Genomic DNA, 23,162 nt, shown 5'->3' with positions numbered 1-23,162 from the left:
CGTAGTGTCACACACTGACCAGCCCGTAGCCCCTCACCCTGCTGACGGCAGGGCTTTTAAAAATTGACAGGGACTCGCTGGTTCATTATTTCCTTTAAATAAAAATCAGCTGCACATTTAAAACACACAACAGTGAGGACAGAAACAACACAAACACTTCAACTTCTATTTCAAGATGCCATGATTTAATCACAGCACGTTTTATTAGCAAAATAGTGGATATTAGTCAATGTTTGTTCCCAACCAATGAGAACAGAGTGAGGGACATAATGCATAAAACCATTAAAATTTGTCATAAATAACTGTGAGAATGTCTGGCATATCACATCATTCATGTTTTCTACCAAATTTATCATGTACAGGCAGTTCAATAGTATGAGAACGGGTGCTTGTTTGCTACAGAAATGATGGAATAACAGTAAAACCATTTGGTCCCTTTTAAAGTCGGAAAAAAAGGAGGAAAAAAAAAAAAAAAAAAAAAAAAAACAACAAGACTACAAAAAAAAAAAAAAAAAAAAAACCTACTCCCTTTGATCAATAAATGCCCATCTTACTCTCAACATCTCCCTAAAGAACGTCTTCAGATTTTTTTTTTTTTTTTAGTTCCTCTTTGAAACTGTACTGACTGTCCAAAGCAAAACTTCCTCATTCCGCCTCATTCCAACTACCTCTAGCCATTTTGATTCTGAACGTGTATTTTAGTCATTGGTCACCATACCAACTACAGGCGAATTTCACATGCTGCATGCAAATTCAGAGCTGCTTTGGAAGAGCCCGTCCAGCTGACAAGGCAGCACACGGAGGAATCTCTCTAACCTATTCTAGTCAGTCAGGCTTCACACACACACCTTGGAATTTTAAGTCGGCTTTAAATTCGCATTTGGTCTAACAATAGAGCTCTTTCATGATCTGGGTCCTGCCTACAAATACGCGCTCCCGCTAGGCAAGTGATTACATATTGAAGACTACGGCTACAGCTTGAACAACTTAGATGACAAACTCGAGCACAGCAACTTTAACTGCAAACATGCAAAGGCACGTGTACCTTCATATCTAGAAAAGAAAGAGAGAGGGGGAAAATAGAAAAGAAAGATGTTCCCAAAAACCTCAAGAGTGAAAAAATACCCTTCAAAAAAGGACCTGCAAATTATTTCAAAAACAGTGAAAAAGTCCAGCAACAATTACAGTTGTACAAATATTTTACACAAAGGTTTCTTTTTCCTAAAACATCATCATTTAAAAATGTTCAGAGAACATAAATAAAATGTTTACGTAACGCATCGTGTTCATGGTTGACCTCGCTCCAGCCCTATTTCTCCCAAGGATGCCATGTTGTCCCATTCTCATCTCGCTGTGAGCAAGAGACAAAAACACAGACAGGAAAAGGGTTAAAATAAGTCATCTGTAAAAAACTGATGGCTGATAGTGACACCAAAAGAGAGCTACTATATTTAGATTAGCATGTCGTACTTAGAGGACTGAAGCTTTTCAAGCCTGGCTGCTCAACACAAGACAAACCAGTCATAATGGTTTTGTACTCACCGCGTGACGACACGCTCTAAAACAGTCCGCAGTCCTTCAGGTTGTTCTTGATGATGACATCAGTGACTGCGTCAAAGACGAACTGCACGTTCTTGGTGTCTGTGGCGCAAGTGAAGTGGGTGTAGATCTCCTTGGTGTCCTTCCTCTTATTCAGGTCCTCAAACTGACACTGGATGTAGGCTGCTGCCTCCTCGTACGTGTTGGAGCCTAAGCATGAGAAAAAAGGACGCCTCAGACACTTGAGCAAATGACTCATACAGTTAGGGCAATCACTGTTTATCAGGGATAATGAGAATCGTGGGCCGATGCCCATGTCTTGTTTTTTAAAATAAATGCAGTTCACGTAGATTGCAGCCTTTGTTGGCAACACAGCTATCGTGTGAACGGAAAATTAATAGACCAAGAGAGACTGGAATTACCTCTGGCTAGAAAAGTTTCAGATGTTATTTTTTCGTTCTCCTGGAATGTCACCATTGAACACAAGGTTTTGTTCAGACAGTAATGAATCTCTGTTAGGCTTGAGCTGCCTCAAAATATGTATCAATCTGTCTTGGTTGTCAACCAAATTGGTCACTTTTTTCATGACTTTAAAATGCACAAAAGTCATTTTTTCAATGTTAAACATTAGTTCATGCTCTGAATCAGCCTGGTTATGTGGTTTGGCTTTATGTCTGTGAAACTGACATTCTGTTGAGGCAGTTCCCCCCCCCCCCAACCCATTGTTGCGCTTGTTAAACCTTCAACGCTCAGTACGGCTTTCCTCACAAAACATTAATGAAGATTATGATCACATCAGCTATAAAAAACAAACTGTACATAGGTACAGTAACAGTAGCTTTTAGGCTACTTCATAATGTTAAGCTTTCACAGTCTTATTTTAACAAAATGCAATTTATAGGCTGTGAATGCAATATGCAAATTTAACCTATACCTAGCACAATGACTATAGTTCTTATAAAGAATATGAATAAACAAAACATGGTTTTCTGACCGCATCATGGATATCATCAGTACTGAAAGAACACTGAAAAAATGTATTGTGAAAATTTCTTGATTCATCATGAAACATTGCCATCCATATCACCCACCAAAAATTAAACCACACCAAAATCTGCCAAACCATACCAAATACAAAGTTATCCTATAAGTTTCTGCCTAGAAAGCATGTTTATTTTCTCCAGTTTAAGCAGGAGAAACAGGTTACAAGAGAAAGTGTTGTGGATTAGTTAAGAGGATCCTCAGTGTCGAAAAGCCTGCGGAATTTGACGCTTCTTTAAAAAAAATAAATAAATAAAAAAGGGAAGTGACCTGCCTACCCCTGCCCCCACAATGATGTCAATCTGTGATTGCAGTCAACGATCTATTGTAAGCTATCGTATGTCTACACAGTGGGGAGGGGGAAAAAAAAGTGTACAAATGGTTGTATCCATCAGGCCAACTAATCAGTCAATTTATGAAGGTAAACATTAAATGATTCATTAAATCAAGTTTCTGAAACAGAAACAACATTATAAACACTGAATGTGAGCATACCAGCATATTCTGGATAACAGATGGTGAGAGGGCTTCTTTTGATCTTTTCCTCAAACAGATCCTTCTTATTCAGGAAGAGGATGATGGAGGTCTCAGTGAACCACTTATTGTTGCAGATGCTGTCAAAGAGCTTCATACTCTCATGCATGCGGTTCTAAAAAGAAAAACAAAAATAAAATGAAATTTAAAAAGTAAAAAAGCAGAAATCAGTATCGCAACTGAAAGGAAACGTTTCTGTCTTGTGATCTGGTGGAGTCAGCAGGTACAGCTGATGTAGTCGTGAGGAAGCAAGCACAAGTTTGTGACGTACCATTTCTTCATCTTCAGCCAGAACCAGGTCATAGTCACTCAGAGACACACAGAAGATGATCGCGGTCACCCCCTCGAAACAGTGGATCCATTTCTTCCTCTCTGACCTCTGGCCACCCACATCAAACATCCTGCGAGGAGAGTTGATGCCATTAGAAAGCACTCAAAGACTGCAGCATTTGCACAATGTTGCTGTAAACACACTAAAGCTCTCAGAAAGGACACCGACGTCCTAGAAATACCACAGGAAGGGGGATTCCATAACACTGGGGATTCCGTAACACTCACAAGTTGTGGGATTAAGGTTATCTGCTGTACATTGTGATGAACACGTCATGTGGAACTTCACAAAAATCAGTGTCATTACTGCACAGATTGTTTTCATACTGTGCTGTTTCACACTGCTGGGAAAAGTTTGTGTCATCATAACCCAGAGGTATTTAATAAGGTGTTGGCATGTTTTGTTACAGAGAGCGCACATTTAGGTCTGTTTAACTTGATTCAGAGAAACTTTGTATTTATATTTTTTACAGTAATTAATCATCACAAGTTAATCATTTTTCAGTGGCAGGAAAAAAGGCATACAACTATTTACAAGGCAATTACACAGAACCCTCAACTAAATATAATATCAAATTGTTCAGTATGTGTCCACTCTGCTTTTTGGCCTCAAGTTCAGTCTCAGAAGCTGGTTGCGTTTTCTGTGATCCATGTAATTACAAACATATTTAATCACAGTGAGGTCTGGACTTCAGAGTGGTCAGTCCATTGTCTTGAGAACACCAGCAGCTTTTGTTTGATTTGCAAATGTTCTTTTTTCCCCAACATTAAATTATCTTAGTAGTGACTTCTTGACAGCTACACATCCTTTCAGATCCATAGTGTTGAGCTGTCTTCTCACAGTGGAATGTGAGGCTACCGAGTGACTAAAATAACCCTGCTCTTTCTTTGCACTCTACACCTATAACTAGATACTGTGGTGAGGTCAAGACATAACATAAGGGAAGTTAACACCAGACATGCAGGCATGTGCTTGAGGCAAGGAACAAATTCCAAAACAAAAATGTATAGCATAAACAGACGGCCCATTCTCTGCTCACACAATCAGCATACAGAGATAGCACAAAAAACCCTTAGACACAACATGCAAACGACAGCATCCACCACAGCATTTTAATATTTCGTCTGATTTTTGAGTTACAGGTTGCTGGATAAATACGCTTTGTTTCATGGGCTGGTGCTTCATTTGATGCAATGGAGATGCTCACTTGAAGTGAAGATCCTTGAAGGTGAAGTGGGTCTCCACAATGCCAGTGGTCTTCACCCTGGTCCTTAGCACGTCCTGCTGAGTGGGGACATAAGCAGCGCTCGATATCCTGTCCAGATCATTCAGGTAGCTAAGAACAGGAGAAGAGCAGAAACATATCGATCTGGAAAAAGTACAAATGTTAATGGGTGCTTAGACTTCACACAGGTCTGCTGTACATCAGTAGACAATTTCTGCTCATATTGGTCATTTCTTGGTTGTGTCATTTCATTACATTTCCATGTTGTCAAAAAACGTTTTTCAATCCAAAGCCAGATTAGACAGTATCTGTAAAAGGTGAGAATAGGCTACATCTAAAAACACCACACTTCCACCATGTACAACCCTGAACCTGAAGGTCCTGAATGTGCCTGCATGTAACATGCAAAAGGCGAGGTTGTGTCACATCATACTTTTGAACACACATCCATGTTATTTGCATTTTTGAGAATTTGCATGACGTTATATTTGAATCTCAATGGAGATCACTGAAGTGACAAAGAGAAAAAAAATATCAATAACTCAACACTTAATGCTGAAAACATCAGTGACAGTAGGAAAGCCAGAGGAGTAAGAAGCTGATTGAGTGAAAGAATTAAATGATGGAGAGGAAAGCCAAACTAAGACCACTTAGGCCAATCTCAAGTCCAGAGACCGCTCACTTCACTGCCCTTTCCACTAAGAACACACTCCACCTCAGATGATATTTTAGCTCTGTGATAGATGTTTGGAGAAACAATAATGATTAGAGCACTGATAGGAATTATTTGCTGTGGCAATAGAACTGTCTAACCAAACAGCCTTAAGCTTGCAATCAATCCGCTCAAACAAATGAGCAACACAAACAAGGGTGAGGGCATATCAGTAATAGCTCCTCTACTCCAAATGGCAGTGTTGCCTTACAGAAGACATCTTAGGGGTCGATTGGTAATCAGCCCAGGCAATAATTCCACTGGATATTTAGTATTCTGCTGATCATTAGAATCTGTATTTTAGTTTACAAGTTTAAAAAATAAAAACAAACAAAAAAAACCAAACAAAACAGTAGCCTGTGTGAAAGATCGCAGAAACCTGGAAAACCTATTGAATCTGTCTTTTCTGGTGACCTCTCAGTTTCTAAGAGAACTGAGTAACTAGCAGTGCTATCCATCGCTGTCTGTCCGTCTAAATTGTCTAATGTCTGTCCGTCTGTCGAGTGCGTGTGTGAGAGTGAGAGATGTACGCACTTAAAATGTTTGTTTTTTTATTTTTTTGGTTTGGTTTATTTTTACACCATGCAGAGCAGTGAGGACAAGCTGAGGTTATTAGTGCAGCTGTTTGGCCCAAACACAACTCGCTTGACTTGAGCAAGTTTGCTCACATTCTTGCATCTGTAAAGTAATTCAGAAATACTGGTGCATTTTTCGCACTGTACATTTGGTGGACTTATGCATTAACATCAGAAAGATAACCTTTCTTGCGTTTGCTTTATTTCATTAAACATCATGTTCTTTTGGTGTATGTTGGAATGGTGTCCAAAACATTCGGCTCAAAAAGGACACACAGAAAATAGTCAATTTTCAGAGTCACTGAAACCAAGAGTATTATCACTGTTGATGGGCACTTAACTACTTTCGCTTTGAGTGCAAATTCAAATATGAACTTAATTTTTAAAAGAAGTGTTTGTATGTCATGTTCCCAACAAGAAAATATTCAGCTTTGTTATAGATAAACAGATGAATGTGTAAGCTGTGTAGGTGGTCTATGGATTCTATGGTTCAAATGCAATCGAGTGATTGAAAATACCATGTTAAGATACAATTATCATTGGGAGTTAGGTTCCAAGTAGAGAACACTAGGAAAAACAAACAGAAAGAATGACACCCACTATGAAGCAGAGTCATTGAGCTGGTACTCCCTGGAGCGGCTAAAGCAGGCCTGCACTCCTCCATCCTTCCACAAGCGCTGGATGATGCCGGCCAGCTCTCCAGTCATGTAGCCCTCTTCAGCTGATCCTGCCAGCACAAACAACTGCCTAGCATCATCCTGCAATACAGAGACACAGACAAACACCAATCACAAAGAGCCAATCTGATGACAGCCACACCATCTGTGCTGAGGACATTTTTCAATCAAGTGCTCTTGCTCTGTTTTTGTTAGCAATCAAGCCAGCTTGTCATATCTGTTCAGACTGGCAAGATGAAAATGACTGGAAAACAGCTACCGTTGAACACAAAATTCCCCTCCCTTCATCAGCATTAACAGCAGCACTTACAGCACGGGCAGGGTCGGAGAAGTCAATCTTCAGACGGCCCATGGCCCTGATGATGGCAATGATGGACTGGATGGTGTTGCTGTACACCACAGCCTTGTACTGCTTGCACTCCTCCTCTGAGTAACCTGCCTCATGAATAATTCTGAAAACAGAAAAAAAAAACGAATAAGTTAGAGGCTTTGCTTGGCATCAAGCACAAACAACAGATTTTCAGAATGTTATCGCTGAAGTGAGATGGTTTGCAGACTTACTTCATCTGTTTGACAATTGTACTCTTCCCAGACTCACCAGCACCTGGGCAAAATAAGAGAACAGAAAGAAAAGGAATCAGAAACGTTACAAACATGAACATTCCTCAGACCCCTTCTCCTCGCGTAAGGCCGAGGGGGATAGGCTTTTGGCTCACATACTTGTGACACGGGTCAACTAGTGAAAGCTTGCTAAGTGTACACGTCTCCCACACAGTCAGATGCTGCAAAATCTTCATCTATCTAATAAAGGAGCATTTGTTTCATCCCCACCCATGTGAGAGCACAAACAAATATACATGTGTTCAGCAAAACTGACAAAAACGCAGGATTTACAGTATCGTTAGACAGTTAAAATGAACTTATTCATCTATGTGGATTTAAGCATGTTTATGTATCTGCATGGGCAGATACGTACATGAAAAATGCTGGATATTAGCATCAGCCTACAATTCCCATACTGGGGTATCCTTAACCAAAATAAAGAAATAAAAGTAGTAAATGATCAGCAGTGAAAATTAACACCTAAAAAAACCCCAGAGAGTTCACAAAGTAAAGTTTGTAGCCAAATGACAGGCCACACAAGCAAATCCACAAACAGAATGCAGTGCAATTTAAGGAAAAGAAATAAAGGGAAGTGGGAATCTTATGGTCATTATATGGAAGCAGTTGGGAGGTCCCCATGGGCTTATCAGCTCTGCAAAATCAAGAGACTACTTAAATTTGCAACATGCAGATACTATGAACAGTAAACTGTTTCAGCAGTAGTCTACACACCACTGGTCTCAACACCAGCAAAGCCAAGTGGGTGTCAGCCTGATTGGATTAATTAATCACAACCTGGCTACAATGGGATTACAGGCAAATCTCTGTAACCAGATTATGCATGCCTTGATTATAGGTCTAATCACAAGCAAAAGTACATGTTCAGCTAAGGAAGTGTGCGTTCAGCTAGGAAACTTCAGAGATGTTCCATGCACTACGAATTAAGAGTTCGGGAACATTTTGGAACCATTTTAACTAAGATTACACAAATTCATGGCCTCAGATACGATCACTTCAATTCTTATATAACACAATCACATTCAGGAAGGCGACAATATTTTGAACAGCCAAACATGCGGGCAAGGCACTAATAGCTTTGTGAAGGGGGTCTTGTCTGAGCATCACATGAAGATATGGAAGTCACGTATCCCCTCAAGACAGTGCCTGTTTGTGTTAGGAGTCGATGCGAGGAGACGAATGTTACAATATATTTCCAATTTTACAAACAAAGGACTACAAACATCAGACTAAGGATTTTTATCAGATTTCCAAGATTTAGGAACTGTGTCAAAGATAACCAATAAAGTTTTCCCTAAAAGTATTGCAATGTTTAATCTTGGACCATATAAAAATGATAAATCAATCAATACCAGTTACAGGAATTAGCTCCTTAAAATGGGGATCAATATTGGACAGTTTATCGTCAATCAGGGCCGAGCTATAAGGTAAACACGTATAGGTGTGTGTGTATATAATATATTACATATAACAGTTTACCTTCAAATTTCTGGTGCTGCTCTCAAAATTAAATAAATCAATAATGCATGATGAAGTGAACAGTCACTGACATTTAACTCCACTGAGCCATGAAATGAGATAATGCTCAGCGATCATATCCAGTGGGTCGTTCTGTGTCTATGAAATGACATTTCAGCATCACAAAGTAACGTTTGTACATTCTGCGAAAAGAGTAGATCCAAGTGGCCAAAACAAATAAAAGTATAAAACAAATTCTTCCAAGCAAGAGTGAATCTCAGCTGCACCCGATTCAGACACATGCCTTCAAGATACCTGCAGGCCATATCTGTTGGAAAAAGTGTCCAGACTTACTAATGAGGTATGTTCAACATTCCCCTCAGCAAGATTCTGCAGGACAGGTATTAATGCTACACAGCCACAGAGGAGGGAATCAAGTTATATAGTCAAGGCTTATTTGTTATACAGAATTTTTTCCACTGCGCTACTCAAAAACAAAGGCCTACATTTTTGCCTTTGAGAGTTTTTCGAGTCTGGAGAGCTGCCTATAACTGATGAAAAAACGAAGGCAGCAAAACATTTCCCACTTTTCTACTTGCAGCAGATCTCTAATCCAGTCGACTGACTTCAGCCGAGCGCGTTTCAATTAGTCACAGCTCCTCCCCAAGCGGCTTTTTTGGGATGGCCTGAGGGGGCCTACTGCACTTTCTCTGAGAGTCCCTAAGCACAAACAACAGCAATTAGGCTAACTCAGCACCTCACACATATGGCCCAAAACACAACAGCTCCAAAGCGGAGGGCTCAGAGGCGCGGCCACAGGAGTACGGCTCACAGCTGAGAAATGAACCACTGTCGTCAATGGCCCAGGATGTTAATTTGTTCACACCCTGCAGTCATTTTCTCTCTTGGGCAACAGGAGGAAGTAACAAAAGTCAAATCAGAAAATCTAAAGCAACACGCAAACATGCAGTTTTGTAAACAGTGATTCGGTATACAAACAGCTTGAAAGGTCTACTGGATTTATCATTGGGCTTACTGGCCATTCACTGATCAGCAACTATTTCAAAACTATGTGCTATTAAAGAGGATTTAAAAATGTATATTAATGCACAAGTAAATATATTTTATTACCATACTACTTTTCTTATAATTATCATGCCCTTTACATGGAAAACAGACTTTTTTCATCTCTGGAATAGCATATAAATATTAATGTGTCTCAATATGTTTCAATGACTACCTAATTTTATACAATCCTATGGCTGCACAGTGATATCGGATTCTTATCGCTGTTGTAAGATTATGGGTGGGCGATATGGGATGCCTGGGTAAACCGATACTTTAAGAAATGTTCACGATACAAGATCTAACCTACAGACACAAACACAATGATTTTTAATCAAACTTTCACATACTGCACTAATCCTAAATAATCATGAATAAATTTTTCTTTCTTTGTGATGAAACATGCATTTCACTGTACACGCAACTACATAAATAAATGTTAGATTTCTCTACAATACTTAGCTACACAGATTTTGCCTGAAAATACTGAAAATATATTTTAGGAATATTCATGTATCAGCATCAGCAGACACAAACATAAATACATACTTTCAGCCTATAGCAGGTTAATCCCATCTACTCACACTAAAGTTATGAGTGTTTCAGCCTGAAGTGCTTTTTAAAAGAGGTGCATACAGGGCAGCCAGCCAGAACAAAGGCCATTACATATAACTGTGAGAAAAGCTGCCTGTTTAACTTACTACAGAAATGTTACAAGGGGAAATCAGCAAAAACAAAGAAACCAAAAGAATAAAAATGGAGCCCTTTTATATCTTTTATTCATAGTCATGTTCGAATAGTCTTTTTAACCAAGACATGGAAGGGTCAGCTGCGATCAAGAGAGGCTCGACAACATGATCAAGTTAATCGCTGCTTTTGATATTCATACGACATATTTAAGACAATGGAACCCGCATGCATTCATGTCACATGTCTTCTTTATGATACAGTAATCAACGAAAGTCAACAACTGAAGCCTGACAGGTGCCTGGCTAGTAAATTCTCACTGATACCACTGCATCTTCATGTTAACCTAAGGAACTGATAAGACTGAAAAAACGAATGATGAAATTAGTGATCATAAAATGAATTGCACTTATACTTTCCTTAATTTCTGTTAGTCATACTGTCACTGTATGAGAAAGAATGGTTCTAACAGCACTGTAGATGGCGGTGATGTGTGGGTTATGAAAGGTCACACAGCCTACCAGATGTGTTTAACTCTTAAAAGGCACTTAAAAGGGAAATTCCATTGATTTGTCAACATTTCTACATGGCTCAAACATGGAGATAAAACAAAGACAAAGTCATTCTCAGCGAGTTTTATGTGAAATGGTGCATTGTGCATTTTACTTACTACTACAATACGACCCATAAACCCACACATGAGGTTTCATACGGAAATGCTGATGGTAAAACTGAAAAAATAGGTTTTCTTTGGGGACTACGTTGCCTTATGATGCCTCTTCATCATGAATGTAATGTAATTTAATAAATAGTAAACACATGCTTAGGCAAATAAAATAAATAGTACTACATACTACAAATACACCCGTAAGGTACAAACAGTGCTGCACACCACGTTGCATGTCCATGTGAACTTGATTCCCGGAGCACTAGTTTCACCTTTTGTTTGGCCTGCTTCACCTGCCCCCTTTATAGCTCAGTAATTTGAGCTGGTTATTTGGTTACCAGGCAACCACCTGATGCCTGGGAGACGTATGAGGGCAGTCTGAGGGTAAACTGACCAACAGCTGCCAGCGCACATCCTGACCAAAAGGTTTAACACATTTTGCTTTAATTCTGTAACACTCAATTACCAAATGTAACAAAAAGGTCCAGCTGTGTCAACAGCCTGCTGAGAAAGTAAGATCCACAGATGTCCAAGAACATTTTGAAGATGTTTCTTTTCCCCTGTGCTTTTCACTCTGTGACCAATTGGCTGACTGTATTTTAGAGTTTTCTATTTCTTTCCTATTTGATGGTGCATATGTACAGCTCATACTCTTATTGTAGGCATTTTATTTCCATTATAAAAGCTCTATTCATTAGTCCTTTTCCTGTCTTTTTTATGTTCAGCTGTCATTAAATGGGCTGAATAAGAGTCATACAACTGTACAGTTTAGTAATGACTTGTTCACTAGCCACACACTGACTAGGGGCCTCTCATGAAGCACATATAGCTAAGACAGGGGTCCAAATTTGAGCTTCACAAAACAGGACAGTGATTAACAACTTTTCACAGTCAATAGCATCAAACACGAGGAAGGGCAGCTTACATTTTAAAGAGGGAAAAAGAAAGCACACTACATAAATACACAGAAAGTGGAGCAATTACACATGAAACAAGTGAACACTGTCACCATTTCCACCATAAGAGCTTACTGGAGTAATAACAGCTTTCTATTCTTGACATCCGTGTTGGACGATTTGTTTCCTCTACTGAAATTCAACATATTTCACACGTCAAACACCAAAAATGAAAAGGACCAGAGACGTCTACATCCGTCAGAAGGCTGTACTTGATTGAAGATCGTCCCTGTCCCAGATCCATAATCTCAACTTAACCTGCACTGGACCAGTAATTGCTATGGTGATGTAACTCAGCAAGAAGAGTTGCACCGTCATGAGACAGAATATCCAGGGTTAGATCAAACTAAGCTGAAAGTTTTCTGGCAAAGACTGCTTCATGAGACGGGTCCCTGTATTACTGCCCTCTAGGCTGCTGTCAGGCACCCTTTTGATAAGCCATCTGATACTTACGCCGTCTGTCTGAGACACAGTGAGGGCTCATTTTATCTCAAACCAAATCACCCTCAGCCTCAGACACGCTTAACACTTTCTTTATTGCACACACAGAACCAAACGTGTGCTGACACACACGGATCTCCACAACAAATACAACCATTAAAGCAGTTTTAATCTACGCGGTGGTTGGCTAATTAACCAGCTCCTATGGGGAGTGTGTATCTGCCTAATGGGTAAATAGATTTATTCCCAAAAGCTTGACAAAACAAACTTTCCGCTGGTAGTATGACACCAGTGAAGCTCTTCAAAATATTAAAGAATCTTACAAGCACAGGTTGCAAAAGTCATTTAGTGTCAGCCTGGCTCAAAATTATAGATCAACAATATCAGAATCAAAATCTATATACACACACACACCCCCACACACACACACCAGAGATTTTCAAACCCATGTCCGATGACTTTTTGCCTTACATTACTTGCATTTTTCATTTTTACAGCATTTGTAACCCTAGAGAAATAAAACTTGAATTTCTCTGGAATGCTCATAAAGGTGAATCCAGCTATAATTTCTACACCTTAGAAACACGTAGCAGCAGGAGATATGTACAACAACAACACTGGATGTTAGCATTAGCAAGCCACAGTGCTCATACTGGAGCATCTCTACTAAAACACTTCAGTTCATTATACCAGCCACATTTCAGCCAATAGCCTACATAGTTCAGCTGCAGCAACGGCAGAACAAACTGACACTCCAACAGGATAAATAAACACTTCAATTAATCAGAATAAACATCTAATAAGGTACAAGATTTACTGGCCCACATTTGTTTCCTATCGATGACTGAAGTGAAATCCATTTTACAGACAGTACAGACATTTTATTCAGCAAGGGGAAAAATAACTATTGAGAAAGAAACACATACTAAAATCTTAGTTGCTCTGAAAACAAAAGGCAAACAAAAAACAAATTTGTACTTTCAGGAACAAAAACCATGACTTGAGGCACCTGCAGATGATCACCATAATTTATGTTTGGTATTTGCTTTGTTATGCGACGCTATCTAAATCAAACGTTACTGCTAGGATGTGAACTGCTGAGTGACTGATGTACCAGTAGTGAAATGTCAGACAGAGGGTTTTACGTCAAGGCTGACCAAAGCTGGTCCCTGGGGACGTTTGCTTTACCCCACAAAAAAGAACTTAACCCCACCCAACTCAACCGATTAGAAAATACATATTATAGTAAACACAACTTATTAGACTCTCTCTCTCTCTATTATAATTGTATTTTTGAAATAATTTTAGGACGAAAGGTGTAACATTTATTTTTACTGCACCGTGTTTTGGCACCCTTGGTCAAGGTGTATGTGTACAAACGTGACTTAACGGAAAAGAGGTTTAAATTACATTTAGTCACTTTGTGGTCCTAAATTAAACGAAATAACCAAAGCAGCCTGATGCCGAATACAGCCAGAGTCAGCAGTAACTTCAGCAGTGTTTTCTAAGGCTGTTCACTGACCCTTAACTGCAGATTTTGTTTTTTCTCTGCACTGACACGTTAATGTTGCGTTTAAGTGTCTGATGAATTGGAGCAGGTAAGAAAGACCCTGAAGTGTTAAGAGAAGGGGTCGTCCCGGACCAGTGCTCTACAGTATCCGTTTATCTATTAGCTCTAATTCACTAATCCAAGCTAAACACTTGTTTGTCGACCGCCAGTCATTCGCTTAAAAACCGCCGAACAGCATTTTAGGTCAAGGCCGGAAAACACACTACTTGGCTAAACGCTAGCTAATTCATATTTAGCTAATGTGAGGAGAAAACCGCTTCTCTGGCCCGTTAGCGAACGCAAGCACGAGGTGTTTGATATGACTAACCTATCGTACTAATATGGAGTTTTTATCCGTATAAAACACTATAATATGGGTTTTGTTTTAAGAACCATTAGTCAAAAAAAAGCCTGCTTTGCACTGAATTAGCCAGCTAGCTAACCTAGCCACTTACCGTTAGCCCCCTTTAGCTTCAATGTGCCTTGGTAAATGTTAATCAATACGCAATGAACTGGTTTGACTGCTTTATTGACTTATTTATAAGGCAAAAAGTAAGAAGTGAGATGTACGTCAGTTTTCGATGTATCCACACTTATTTTTGATAGTTTAACTTTAAAGTGTGGGTGTATTTTTAAACCAGGGGGCTAACCTGGCTTTGTCAAGTATTAACGTTAACTGGGTGACGACACGGCACCTTCTTCACCACTTCCTTTTAAAAAAAATCAGCTAAACGCTGAACAGTAAGAGATTAAGTGATCTTAAAGATAATCCATAAGAGTATTTAATAACAGGCTAAACATGGTACGTTTCAAAGACCTTCGCGGTTTTGTAGTTATAATAAATCTGCTTTCTTTGCTCTAAAATGGAGTCCCTACAGCGAAGCCCCTGTCCCCTTAGCCATGATCACATCAGAGCTCGGGCTCCTTTAACTGGGTTTGGTTTCTGTATTCGTTTGAAAAAGAGATTAGAGACAGATATGCAGCAATGTGCGCTCCTATATGCTGGTTATGTTGGATTCCTATATCTACGGTGCTGCTCACTGAGCAAAACTCGTCGATGAGTTTAAAAACTACTCACAACTGCACTTTTGTGTTATTTACTGGGCCTCCGATATATCGATATTATAGCGTTCCTGAATCAAGAAGACCCGCCTGGAGTCGTTTTAACGACTTTTACTACGAACAAACAGTATAAATTTCTGACTTATAGCTTCTAAACCCCTCAGAAATGTAAGTTAGTGAAGTTAGTTAGCCAGCGACGTTACGTTGTGCGTAACGTATTTTAGCTTACGAGCTAAACTCACCGAGCAGAAGCAACTTGACCTCCCTCGCCGCTTTCTCTCCATCGTCTCGCAAATTCCTGTCGATCATTTTACTCCTTTCCTGAGCCACTTTATCCTCCGAGCTCAGTGTGCACCCCATTTTCAACCAGATCTTCTTTTCAAACGATGTAAAAGTGAAAAAAAAACCTCTCAAAAACCAAACATGCACAAGTTGACCAAATGAAGGAGCCACACGCCCAAACTCTCTTTCACAAAAGTGCGGTGTCGACAGCCCTCCGCTGCTCTCCTGTCTTAACGGTAAAACCCCGCGATGAAGTGTTCAAACTCAAAGAAGGCGAACTATAAATCAGTTCTACCCCTTTCTATTCATGTTCGATCAAGAACGAATCGATAAAACGGACAGTAATCCGGAGAAAACTTCCAGCCAAACGGTAACTGAGCTTTTCTCTCCCCGCTGCTGCGTTGAGGAGTGACTCTGCGCCGCTTCCTGTTCTTTCATACACAAATCCGTCCTGATGGGGGCGCAACGCAAACCACAAAGATCCCTCCCTGACGCAACTCTGCTTTTTTCTATGCCATTCTTCCTCTGAATCTCTGAATCAGTACTTTTCTTGGTACACACTTAAAAACGATGGTTCTTTCTAGGGTTCTTTAGTAAAGGCAGTTGTTCTGTTTAGAACCACGAGTTCTACATAAAACCATTTGCATGCTTAAATGGTCCTTTGCATGGTGAAAGTGTTGTATGTGGTTTTTGTAATTGGCTCTGAAAGTGTTCTTTCGTTGTTACGATGTGAGAGGAACCGTTTTTGGTGTTATATAGAACCATTTTCAACCTGGTTCTATATAAAACCATATACAACATATTGTCCATCAACAATCTGAAGAACCCTTTCACAGCCAGAACCTGAAGAACCATCTTTTTAAGTGTATAGTAGATCATCCATTGTTTCCTTTGTAATTCACTTGCAAACCCAAAATTCTGCTAAGTTTATGACCAGTGTCCTGGTTAGCTCACTGCATGGAAATTTTCCCTGCATGGAAATCCATCCATCCATCCATCCATCCATCCATCATCTTCTGCTTCTCCGGGGTTCGAGTCGCGGGGGCAGCATCCTAAGCAATGAGGCCCAGACCTCCCTTTCCTCAGCCACTTCCACTAGCTCCCCGGGAGGGATTCCGAGGCGCTCCCAGGCAAGCTGGGCAATATAGTCATGCCAGCGTGTCCTGGGTCTTCCCCTTTTTTTGTTTTTAGAAAATCATCCCAGTTCATGTTTTCCTTTGCAATGTGGGGAACCGGCTTGTGCAAAAGTTGCATTGCTTCCCTCTGCATGCAAAACACCAATTTTTAACCTTTGCCTGAAGAATGGCATCCATTGTGAGTATTTATGTGCACCAGGCAAGCCGAAGGGGGAAAAAGCTTGTGCACGACCCACTTACTGGTTAGATTCTTCCCAGCTGGCATGCACATTATAGATATTTCACTTTGTTTGTGGTGAAAAGTCATCTAAATGCTTTGATCTGCAGCAGCTAAACTGGAAAATTATCTTGTGCATGATCCACTCGCGATTGCACTGTCCCGAACTAGCCCATGCATGCCTAAGCGTGTGTCGTGGATTAAAATGGGTCAGTTTGTGGCAGAACCCTTTGCTGGTTGGAAATAGTCCTCATGATCAGGTCAGGGTTGGGAAGTCCACTTTTGCTCCAAACATGTCAAGTGGTCTTAAAAATGGCAACCCACACTACCTGTCCAAAATTCATACAGGTAAAACATAGGTGGATAGAGATGCCTAAAACCAGGCTGTAGTAAAAGTATAGTTCCTTCAATTAAATAAACACTGATGCAGTAAAGTAGCTACCAAATCTGAGTAAAACAGCTTGAGCAAAAAGTATCAGATCCAGAAACTCCTCAAGTAATGAGTTCCCTGTAGATCTGCCATGGAACTCAGTGCAGCCAGTATTTATCAGCATAAGAACTGTATTTTTTTTACTCTATTCTTTTCTTTTGAGAATTCATTTGGTGTGTAATAAAATGCCAAAAAGCTTGAAAACAGGAGGTGTGAGCAGCACCAGAGCAGTGCAGGCACTGAACCAAGAAAACAGAATGAAATGAAACCCCAAACCATAAACGTGAAGGTATAAAATGGAACTGAGAAACAGTAAATTCATTTCCTCACAAATATACCAGAGCAGAAGTAAGCCTTTTCATTGGAAAATGTACAAATCCAATGCTAATAAATGTGTGAAATGCTAATAAAAACAGAAACAAATTCAGTTTGACCTGTATTAATTAAAAACATGATATCTGATGTTTGATTTTATGAGCTTTACTGTTTTGTTTAGATTTTTACATATATATATATATATATATATATATATATATATATATATGTTCATTTCAAATTTGATTGATCATTTCAAATATATATATATATGTTCATTTCAGAAATATTGGGGCAGGAGCATGTTTACTTCACCTTTCCTTTTCACAGCACTCAATCATTTGGGGATTATCCATGTGTGGCTTTCGGGGTTGCATTTTGAGCTTGTAATGTGCCTCATGTTTTTAAAGGGAGACAGGTAGGCTAATTGAGCCAATCAAGCACTCCCTGTTGCTGTAACTCATGCAGAAGGTGGTTTGTCATTGTCATGTTGAAATTAGCCTGGACATCCCTGAAAAAGGCTAGAAGACAATATATTTGCCTCATAATGTGTATGAATCCTTCTGTGTTAATAGTGCTTTCACAGATATACAAATTTACTCACTAATACACCTCCATACCATGACAAACCCTGGATTTTGAACTTTACACTGGTAACAATTTCAATGGTCTTTTGCTTCTTTGGCCCAGAGAACACAACATCCAAGGATTGAAGGTTAGCCTTGCCTTTTATGTACAGAGACTGTGGAGAAAGATCTGGATTTTTTTTGACAATATCATGCAACATGGAGGTCGAAATATCTAAAATCCTTGCATTTTCTTGTTGAGGAACGTTGTTTTCAAACTGTTAGATTATTTACTGACCCTTGGCCTCAAGCTACCCTTGTTCATAATGGACTAGGCCTTTCTTGGATGCTCCTTTTATACCCATGCATGATTTCATCACCTGTTTAAGATTTTTTTTATTATTATTTTACAAATTTTCCAAGTCTAAAATTGCCCATGCTTTGTTCTAATTTTCTTGGAACATGTTGCAGGTGTCAATTTCAGGATGGGCATAGATTTACAAAAAAAATTAAGTTTTTAAGGTAAAACATTAAATAACATTATCAACATAAATCGTATTTGTACCATTTTTATTAAAATACTTAAATGATTTCTATTTGTATTTGCATTTCACATACGGTTTAAACTTTTTTGGAATTGAGGGTTGTACTTTGTATGGAACTACAACCCCATCTCCAAAAAAGTTGGGACACTGTGAAAAATGTAAATAAAAACAAAATGCAACGATGTGCAAATCATTAAAACCCTATCTTTCATTGAAAATGCTTCAAAGACAACATATCAAATCTTGAAACTGAGAAATTTTGAATTTCAGCAGCTGAAATCCTTTGTTAAGCAAAAATGGGAAAATATTTCACTTTCAAAACTATAGTAATTGGTCTCCTCAGTTTCCAAATACAGAGCAATTGCATTGTTAAAATGCTCTTTTAGAAGCATTTTTTGTAACTTTTTTTGGAACACGTTGTTGGCATCAAATTCAAAATACAATTTCAATTTCAACATTTGATTTGTTGTCTTTGTACTATTTTCAATGAAATATCGGGTTTAAATGATTTGCACAGCATTGAATTTTGTTTTTATTTACATTTTGCACAACATTCCAACTTTTTTGGATGTGGGGTTGTAAGTAAATAGCACTAAACCTATAATTACCAAGGCTTAAGTAGGCTTCCTACTGGTGAAGTGTCAGGATAAGTTGTGTGATCTTTCTACAGTGATTGTTTTTAGTTTATAAAGTATTTTTCCAGCTTTACTAACTTGATGAATAAATAGGGTCATATACAGCTGATAAACCACTGCAGCAAATGATGCCCCAACAAGGTGAATATGCAGATTATGGCTAAAAATTATACACACACACACACACACACACATATATGTATATATGGGTACGTATGTCTGCAATATATATATATATATATATATATATATATATATATATATATATATATATATATATATATATATATATATATATACATATATATAAAAGGTGCCATGTCTCTGCTAACACTCTATACACTTGATATTGGGCAACAAAAAATCCTTGTAAGAAAGATCGCTGCTGGAAAGCTCCAGTTGATGCCACCCCAGAGCAAAGGGAAGCCTGGCATCTACTCATTTTGGTCACAACAAATTCAAATACATTCAGATTCTACAGAATCACATGGATGCCGTAAAACCATATCAAAAGATCCCCTTGTCCGTGGAAATATTCTCATCATCGTGGCCTCATCATTTTACATGCTATTTACATTTTAAATGGGTTAAGCATGCAAACCAGGGGGTGAAGTTTTCCTATATGCCCAATGGCAGGTGTATTTTACTAAACAACCACAACGGAGCAGAAGAGACGCCGATCAGCCTGCCCTGAGTTGTGGGTCGGCATTATGATGATGGATTTCAATCGTGACTCCGTCATACTCTTTTTGTATGAACTGTCACATTCAAAGGAGTGTCATCACAGTGTGTTTAACCAAATATAATACAGGATGTTCCAGCCTCAGGGGCAAGACCTACTTTTCTATTTAGGCAACATTTACTTATGACTTTGACAATGATCACAGGACAGCTTGAGCACATTCTTTACCAAAATGCTGCAGTGAACATGGAGCTCGTTTGAATTTGTCCAAAAGTTTGTAGACACGCTCATCAGAATCAGAATCAGAATCAAGCTTTATTGGCCAGGCGTGCTACGCATACAAAGAATTTGGTTTGAGTTACAGGAGCTCACAGTGCACAGTATCAGACAGACATTCACATGTAGAGAATAAGATTAAATTAATATAAAATATAACAAGATAAAATAAATAAAACATGCAGGCCTACCATCACTCACTCAGACACACACACACACACACACACACACACACACACACACACACACACACACACACACACACACACACACACACAATCATACCTGTATACCATACAATGTGCAAAGTATGGGTCTAAAGTTAAAGTGCTGAGTGCAGCAGCAGTTAAAGGGTGTATAGTGGTAGAGAAAGGGATCAATGACGTGACAGTCAGATAAGTGGGGTAATATGGCAGGTAAGTAAGATGCTAGAACAAACAATGATTTGAGACAGCAGTTCCAGAAGATGGAATCAAACTTGAACCTGTATACCAGTATATGTAGAAGTGCAGTCTGAAGCTGGAATGTTTTTGTGTAATATTTGAACTGTTCAAGAGAGTGATGGCTTGTGGGAAGGAGCTCCTTTGTAGCCTGGGTGTGCTGATCCTTATCTGTCTGAAGCGCTGGCCTGAGGGAAGGAGCTGGAATGGGTGGTGTCCAGGGTGAGAGGGGTGTGTGGAGATCTTCTCTGCACGCTTCCTGGTTCCGGAGGCATGCAGTTCCAGCAGTGTAGGCAACTTAACCCCAACTGTCCTCTCTGTGGATCTGATGATGTGCTGCAGTCTGTGGAGGTGGTCATGCTTAGTGGCTGAGCTGCCCCACATTGTGATGGACGTGGTGATGACAGACACTATGATGGCTGTGTAGAACCACACGATCAGCTCCTGGGGCAGGTTGAACTTCCTCCATCCAGCACTTCGTCTGAAATCAAGGGTATTAATAGGGAGTCTCCCTTTGCTGTAATAATCATTCTCTAATCTTCTAGATTTTGGGACATTGCTGTGAGAATTTGATTGCATTCCGCCATAAGAGCATTAGTGAGGTTAGGTATTGGTACAGTACCTAGGCATTGGATGGAGCTCCGCGAATGCAAATCCAATGCTCCACTCCTCTCCAATTGACGCTTGGCAACCTTACACTCATCTGTGGCTGCTCCAGAGCACCCTATTCTATTGGTCAGTGCTTTTCTATATATAAGCTGTGAGAGAGCAACTGAACACCTGCGTCAACAATGGGTGGACCATCTAGTTACTGATTTCATAAATTAGAAGAGGTGTCTGGATACTCCTCTACATTCACTATGTGTCTGAATTAGGTATCAAGCATAGCAGAATACTATGAGAGATGTGAGGAACAGTGTGTCAGGTAGTGATCTGGAGAAATGACAGAGCTTTACTATTATCAGATCTGTTGATATATTCCTAAAGTGAAAGGGCTGTTTGGGATAACAAACAGCCCTGGACAGGTCGCCAGTCCATCTCAGGGCAGACAGGGACACCTATACATTCACACACACTCACTCACACCTAGAGCCAAAGACTGCATGTCTTTGTACTGTGGGAGGAAACCCACCACACACGGGAGAACATGCAAACTCCATACAGAAAGGCCAGGAATCGAACCCAGGCCCTTCTTCCATCAGTTAATTCATTCAAAATAAATAAATAAATAAATAACAGCTGGTAGACTAGGTCTATAGCAGTTAGATAGCAGATCATTTCAATAGTGGGCCTAGATTATTGGCAATTAGCATAAAGAAGCCCTTAGGCAGGGTGATGATCGCCTTCCAAAATATTACAAGTAAAGGGAAAGATAAACACTGATTCAGGACACATTGTCTTCTTACAACAATGTCTCTGTGTGATAAATAGGATAAGAAGGGATTCCATGCATTTTTTACTTTAGACTGTTTGCCTTTTAACATGTTAACATATGTTACATCCACAGACAATAGAACATATTCTTTATCCATTGCATAAGGGAGGGGTCCTCTGTTCTTTTCCAAAATACGGCTATCAGGCATCTCACATCTAGAATACATGTATCAAATAAACGTACGAGTGCTGCTTCCAATAACGCGACTGTCAGAGACATTACCCTAAATAAAAAATTTGGGTAGATCTATAGGCACCATGTGGAAAATAGATTGAGACACTTCTTTGCAGAACTCCAGGACTACATTGCAACCCCACATGTAATGCAATCATTTCATGCATAAATCAGGAATATTTGTGTTAAATTTATTCAATTTTACTGGGGTGATGCATGTAGACTTTTTTTTGTGGAAGCCTATTCCTGCCAGGTAGAGGAGAGAAAAATCCCCTACTTCTCTTCTGATTCTGCAAGTATTATATGAAACTTGAGTTAATGTCTCATAATAAATAAGAAATAGTGACTTATTTTCTCACAGTTTTGACTTAATATCTCAAAATAGTGACCTACTATCTCAAAGCTTTGGCTTAGTATCTTGTAAATAGTGACCCGTGTTCTGCACATGTTGACCTAGTACGTCAAAACGATGACACTGATTTTTAAATTATTAACATGAAAGTCTACATTAATTGACTACAGTGAAATTATGAATCATTACATTTCATAATAATTTGGAGGTAAGTCCTTAGTTTGGCATAGTAAGTCAGTGTTTTAAGGCACTAAATCAAAATGTTGACTTCTGCCAGAAACAGAGGACAAAAATAATTATCAAATGATGAATTTTTTTCCAGAGGCATTTTTCCTTTACCTGGCCAACTAATCATTGCTATTTCATTAAGAAGGTCAATTTTATACCCTACCTATTTTAAATGAAGTAATCACAATTCTTTTGTAGTGTAACTTTAAAATATTCCATTTGGTCAGAAACAATTTCAAATTCCAAATCTTTCCATCAGTAATGCTTTGCAGACTATTGATTGTTATAATTTTACAACTATTCTGAAAT

General features: G+C 39.2%; 1 protein-coding gene across 1 annotated transcript; it reads right to left on the bottom strand.

Annotated features, from left to right (window-relative positions):
- Positions 1 to 163: 163 nt before the first annotated feature.
- gnaia (guanine nucleotide binding protein (G protein), alpha inhibiting activity polypeptide a) lies at positions 164 to 15,847 on the bottom strand. The gene is made up of 9 exons (XM_017690317.2): positions 15,383 to 15,847; positions 7,196 to 7,238; positions 6,945 to 7,086; positions 6,558 to 6,715; positions 4,653 to 4,781; positions 3,386 to 3,515; positions 3,076 to 3,229; positions 1,543 to 1,749; positions 164 to 1,351 (listed from the first exon to the last, which is right to left on the bottom strand). Exons 1-8 carry the CDS (start codon positions 15,498 to 15,500, stop codon positions 1,559 to 1,561), a joined length of 1,065 nt encoding a protein of 354 aa, XP_017545806.1. The 5' UTR covers positions 15,501 to 15,847; the 3' UTR covers positions 164 to 1,351; positions 1,543 to 1,558.
- Positions 15,848 to 23,162: the final 7,315 nt, after the last annotated feature.

Source organism: Pygocentrus nattereri, chromosome 8 (assembly GCF_015220715.1).
Source record: "Pygocentrus nattereri isolate fPygNat1 chromosome 8, fPygNat1.pri, whole genome shotgun sequence".
NCBI classification, from domain to species: domain Eukaryota; kingdom Metazoa; phylum Chordata; class Actinopteri; order Characiformes; family Serrasalmidae; genus Pygocentrus; species Pygocentrus nattereri.
Note: the sequence above shows the minus strand (reverse complement) of the source record. Positions and strands in the feature narration are given on the sequence as shown.